General features: G+C 47.7%; 1 protein-coding gene across 1 annotated transcript in view; it reads left to right on the top strand.

The window, feature by feature from the left end:
- Positions 1-2,919: 2,919 nt before the first annotated feature.
- SLC26A4 (solute carrier family 26 member 4) overlaps positions 2,920-6,000 on the top strand; it is a 45,113-nt gene continuing 42,032 nt past the window's right edge. The window contains exons 1-2 of the mRNA XM_058523249.1: positions 2,920-3,083; positions 4,854-4,993. Coding sequence (XP_058379232.1) covers positions 2,920-3,083; positions 4,854-4,993 — 304 coding nt within the window. The remainder of the gene's footprint in view (positions 3,084-4,853; positions 4,994-6,000) is intronic.

Here is a 6,000-nt window from a genome sequence, read left to right as displayed (position 1 = left end):
GGATATGGATTATATTTATATTAGCACAGATTGCCTCCAAATTAACTCAGTAAAGAATTGTGAGTCGTCTATGTGAGTTACCGTGGAACTAAGTATACGAATTGATAGTATGAAATCCTAGGCAGCCATTGACAAAGTTAAGAAAAATCCATATGTACTCACCTGGAAAGATATCTGTGACATAGCCTTAATGGAAAAAAAAAAAGTTGTAGACCATATGTAATGTAATTTTTAGTTTTTAAAAAAAAATATGTTTGGGCTATAGATATATCTGTTTGGAAAACATAGAAGGTAATAATGGTTGGAGGGAGGCATAGTGCTTGCCCTCAAGAGGTTTTTGTTTAGTGAGGGAGATAAGACTTGTATGTAAATAAAGTTATGATACTAAGGTAGATAGTGAGAGGCATCTTAAGAGAGGATCAGATAAAGTGCCAAGAGAGTCCAGAAAAGGGACTGGATTAATTCTGACTGAGAGCATCAAGGAATGTTCATGGAGGAGATAGTGCTTTAACTGGATCTTGAAGGTGTGTGTGAGGGTATACAGAGTGCTGTACATTCAGAATCTACTTTAAAATAAATACTTGCCTCTATTTCAGTGGAGTTGAGTTACATATCCAAGAATAACGTGCTGCATACAGAAAATGCATGTATAGTGTATATATATACACTATATATACACGTGAGAGAGACGTGTATGCTTATTACATGTAGCAATTTATTAATAAAAGTACATTTTGAATAACATACAGAACCTTAGAGGGACTTCAAACTCCATAGTAGGATGGTCAGTAGCATCCCTGTCCTCTATCCACTGGATCTCAGTAGCATCCCTTCAGCCATGACAACCTAAAATATCTCTAGACATTGCCAAATGTCCCCTGGGGGGCAAAATAGCCTTAAAGAACCCCTGGTATATATAAACAAAATCTCCTCTGCAGGTGAATAAGAATTCTAAAGTCCATGACCTGGATTTTTCTTTTTAGGCTCTTTCTTCAATGGTTTTTAACCTTATTTGAGTCATGTAAATTTTTGAAGATCTGTTGAAAGCTGTTGACTCATGCATTCCTCAGAAAAATGCACATGCTCACGCCGTGTGGAATACAGTTTCAGGGAACTCACGCTAGGGCTCTCCTCCAAGGAGTTCTACTTCCTGGAGCTTATAGAATTGTCTTGGCCTGTATTTTCCAGCTGGGTGGGCCACTGAAGGCTGGTGTCCAGAAGGTCCATATTTTGGAGCCTCTTTTGCATTTACCTCAGAACACTGACAATCAAGGAAGAATCTTCCCATTTACCAACCTCTCCCTCCTTTTATCTTAACCTGCATTCATAGTTTTAGCAAGATTCATCCCAGCAGAAGACAAAACCCTGATGAGGCAGGATAGATCTGGCTCCCCTGCACTCCTTTCTCGTCCTGATTCCTCTCTAGTGCAGCTTATTCCCTTCTTGATTGTCCAGATGAATGAGAAGAAAGATAGAAAGAACCAGAGTCAGTCAGGTAAGAAAGGGAGCCATCTGGACGCTTGATTTTGATTGTGAAATATAACACACACACACAGTAAAATGCACAGACTTTGTATCTAAAATTTATGAATAAATTATGAACTCTCTATAACCACTATAATTACGAACTTTGGGTACTTCTAAAGAAAGACTTTCTAGAAATCCAAAGCCTTATTAAATACAAAACTGGCCTCTGCTCCTTTCCTCCTCCCCACCTGGTATGAGAGCTGTGTGCCACCCCGTGGAGTTTCCTAATTCACACAGCCTAGGAGTCAAGGTCCGAGCTCCCAGCAATCGCTGACCTCTTCTTCCAGCGGGCTCTGCTCCCCAGGGGCTGTCTCGCCCCAGTCCTCGCAGCCCACGTTAGTAATTAGGCAGTGAGTGAGGATCCGGGTGGCCCCTGGGTGACAGCCAGTAAGATTGTCAGCCCTTCTGGTTAGAGAAAGGGAAAGAATGTGGGAGGGGTAGGATTTCTTTCCTGGTGGGATAGGTGAGGAAAGACCGCTGCCTGTGTGTCCCTCTTTTCGACTAAGGTGTCTCTGTTGCTCCATAAATAAAACGTCTCCCTGCCTTCTGCGAGCGCTATAAAGGCAGCAGAACGGCCATCCCGGGGGCATTCCGGGCGGGACACGAGCTGAAACAGGTGAGATCGCCGCTGAAGATGCAGTCCACCTCACCCCGCTCTGGCTTAACTTCCCGGGAGGCATCCGTAGGTGGGGATGGGACCAGTGCGGGGCCATGGAGCGGGTGGGCAGGGGGCAGTACAGCCTTCTTTCTGAGAAGCTGAAAGCGAGAAGGAAGCTACGAAAACGCCCGGGGAAGAGATCTGCTCCACCCGCCCCAAGTTCTGTCCCCAGGAGAGCTTCGACCTGCTGCTGGAATTTGCCTGCAGGGCACGCAGCATCGGGACCCCGGGAGCGTGGCCTCAGGGTCCCATGCCCCGCCCTGGAGGCCCGTGCTTCTCTCCCAGTCCGCGCCTGGGGCTGCGTCCTGGGTCGGGTGCGGGCAGAGAGGGGCTCGCACAGGGTCCGCTGCCCACCTCGCACTCGCCCTGGGCCCCAGCCCGGGTTTGGGTAGATTTCAGGACGCGGACAGCGCCCTAGCTGCCTCCGGAGGGGACTGGGTGGAGCTCCGGGAGCCCCCAACGAGAGGCTCACTACCTTCAGAGTCCGGGAGCCCCGGGCAGCAGGCGTAGGCTAGGGAGCTGAAGGTCCCCAAGTGACCCCCTTGCAGGCTGGCGGTGCGCCTCGAGCGTGCAGGCTGGCGGTGCGCAGACCAGGCTCTCCGGGACCTGCTGCAACAGGTGGGGCGGGGAGGCAGCTAACAGGCGGTCGTCTCTTCCTGTCCCTTCCCCTTCACCTCCTCCTCTCCTCCCTCGCTCCATCTCCTCCCTCATCATCGTCCTCCGTCTCGAAGGTCATGGCAACGCCGCGCGGCAAGTCGGAGCCGCTGCCACTCCCCGAGTACAGCTGCAGCTACGCGGTGTCGCGGCCGGTCTACAGCGAGCTCGCCTTTCAGCAGCAGTACGAGCGGCGCCCGCAGGAGCGCACGACGCTGCGGGAGAGCCTGGCCAAGGGCTGCAGGTAGCGGCCGCGGCGGGTCTGGCGCGGGGAGTAGCGGAGCCGGGCGGGCCTGTCCTGCGGCGAAACGCCCGGCGGGGACGTCTGGGCTGCTACCGGAGGACCGATTCTGGTTCTCCCTTCCGCAAAGCTGTCCGTCGTCGGAGAGTGGCTCCATCATTCTGGGCTCGAATTGACTCTAGTCTCGGAAACTCATCTTTGGGGAGGGTGTGTTCCGGGAGACCCATCTCTCTTTCTCCTCTCTGGAGGACACCTGGAGTGCGCCTTGGGGGACAGCGGGTCCCTATGGCCTTCTTGTGAAGGTCAGGCTGAGGAGAGTGGGGAAGAAAGGGGCTCGATTGAAAAGAGATGATGGGTATATCCGTCACCTGACCATGCGTCCTTGAAAGCCCCAAGCTCGTCTAGGGAGGATAGCACTCAGTTAGGGACACGGAATGAAAGCCGGAAGGCAGGAGAGCGCAGTGTGCGCCAAGTTCTTTACTGTCAGGCAGTGGGACCCCCCCAGGGAGAACTCCATCCGTCTCTAAAGTCAAACGGTCCAGTCGTAATCAGATCCCCCACACAAAGAACTAGAGAACCGTCAACTGCTGCCAGATTTTCTTTCTTTTTAAAAACCTTTTATGATAGAACATTTCAAATATATACAAAAGTAGACATAGTAGTATAATGAACCCCCCTCTATGTTTTTACCCATCACCCAGCTTCAACGATGATCAACTCAAAGTTAATCTTGTTTCACCAACCGCCACCCACTTGCCCCCCTCTATTTTTTTGTGTGTGTGTGAGGAAGATCAGCCCTGCACTAACATCTGCCAATCCTCCTCTTTTTTTGCTGAGGAAGACTGGCCCTGGGCTAATATCCGTGTCCGTCTTCCTCCACTTTATATGGGACGCCCACACAGCATGGCTTGCCTAGCGGTGCGTCGGTGCGCGCCCCAGATCCGAACCGGCGAACCCTGGGCCACCGCAGTGGAGCGCGCGCAGTTAACCGCTTGCGCCAGGGGGCCCGCTCACCTCCACTATTTTTTTTGAAGCAAATCTCATAGAGTGTACTTTTCGTCTGCATATATCTCTAGGGACACTTTTAAAAACATATAACCACAATTCTGTTATCACACTTTAAAAAATAAAATAATTCCTTAATATCAAAAATTGAGTCAACATTAAGATTTCCAATTGTCTCATAAATATAATTTAAAAAATAATTTATTTGAATCACAAGTCAAATAATCTCCACCTACTGTTAATATATTTTTTCTTTTATCTATGGGTTGTTGAATTAAAATTCTAAGTAGCAAGTTACAACAAGGTATACATTCATCATGTTAAGATTTTTGTAAAAACTGGCTCCAAACTTGTATTGCCAAAATACACAGTGCATGTTTATTTTTCTGTGAAGAAAAAGGAAAGAAGTAGAAGGTGCCTGGGATTGAAATATGAAAATTAATCTCCATTTAGAGACTCCACATCGATCAACCTGTGGCTGGACCAGAAAATGGGTTCTTGTGTAGGGATATTTTTGCAGAGGATTAAGAAGGTGAAAGAGGGGAGGGAGCACTTAATCCTGTGTTTTCTAGTACAGTGCATTTAAAAGGGTAGATGGAGTTCTTGGCAGAAGCATGGCAAGCACTTCAGTGTTAGTATTTTCCACGCAATTCTCCTTCTTTTTCTAAATAGTTATAAACATCAGTAGAGTTCAGTTCAAAATTTTGTAACTTGCATTGGTTGTGACCAAGAGTGGATTGCAAACCCAGTTTTCTTGCCTTTTCACAGTTGTTCAAGAAAGAGAACCCTTGGTGTGCTGAAGACTCTCCTGCCCATCTTGGACTGGCTCCCCAAATACCGAGTCAAGGAATGGCTGCTTAGTGACATCATATCAGGAGTTAGTACTGGGCTGGTGGGTACGCTGCAAGGTAAGGTTTTGGTGGATTGGCTCCCAAGTGATTGAGAGTCACGGTCTCCAGCAGCAGTTCATAACTTCCCCCTGACTCCCATGGGTCTGCTCCAAATGCTTGCTCACACTTCAAGGCCTTCAGCTTTCCTCTAGCGCCTCTCAGTGCCCCTTAATGGAGAGATTTGCCTCTTTTCTCCTCTTCCTTAGAGTTCTCTTCCTGGGAAACCCTGCTGCTTCTCTAGCTGCATGGCTTCAACTAGAGCCCCATCACCTAAGCAGTGGCTTCCCAACTTTTATGGACCACAACCCACAGTAAGAAAGATGTATTACATCATGATGTGGAGACACATATCTCAAGTGTTATGAAATAACACTGACCCTCACTGAAGTGATACACTCTAATATTTTCTATTCTGTCCCATTCTATTCTGCTTATATGTTTTTAAATGATGATTGCAGCCCATTAATTTTACATCCCACATGTGGTCTTGACCTGCAGATTGAAACTGACAAGGGAAAGTGAAGGAAGTATTTTAGCCTGGACTACACTCAAGTGCTTTTTCTGCACCCTCCATCCTCGCCTATTTTATATCTTCCCCTTATTTTAATCTTCTAGAAAAATGTCCCAATAGAGGTGTTTTTTTTTTTTAACTAGCTTTATGCCATATTTCCATGAGCATCTTGGAAATATGTTGACTAGCTGGTAAATAGCAGTATGGGCCTTCTCCTTTGTTCCCTATCCCCTTCATATTTCTTTTGCCCTCCACCTAACTCTACAAAACCCCTGGACCATGACAACAGAAAGCTCATGTATTTATCATAATTTTATGGAGCACCCAGTATGTGCCAGGCACTAGGTATGTGGACATGAATAAGATGCACCACCTGCTCTCAAGGAGCTCATAGTCCAATGGGGAAATAGATAACAAGTCAACATAAGGACTATAGCAGGGGTAACATTGCCTGCTCAGGAAGTGCACACAGGGGCACTCAACCCAGCCTTAGGGGATTAGGAATGGCTTCCTG

This window comes from Diceros bicornis, chromosome 3 (assembly GCF_020826845.1).
Source record: "Diceros bicornis minor isolate mBicDic1 chromosome 3, mDicBic1.mat.cur, whole genome shotgun sequence".
Taxonomy (NCBI): domain Eukaryota; kingdom Metazoa; phylum Chordata; class Mammalia; order Perissodactyla; family Rhinocerotidae; genus Diceros; species Diceros bicornis.
Note: the sequence above shows the minus strand (reverse complement) of the source record. Positions and strands in the feature narration are given on the sequence as shown.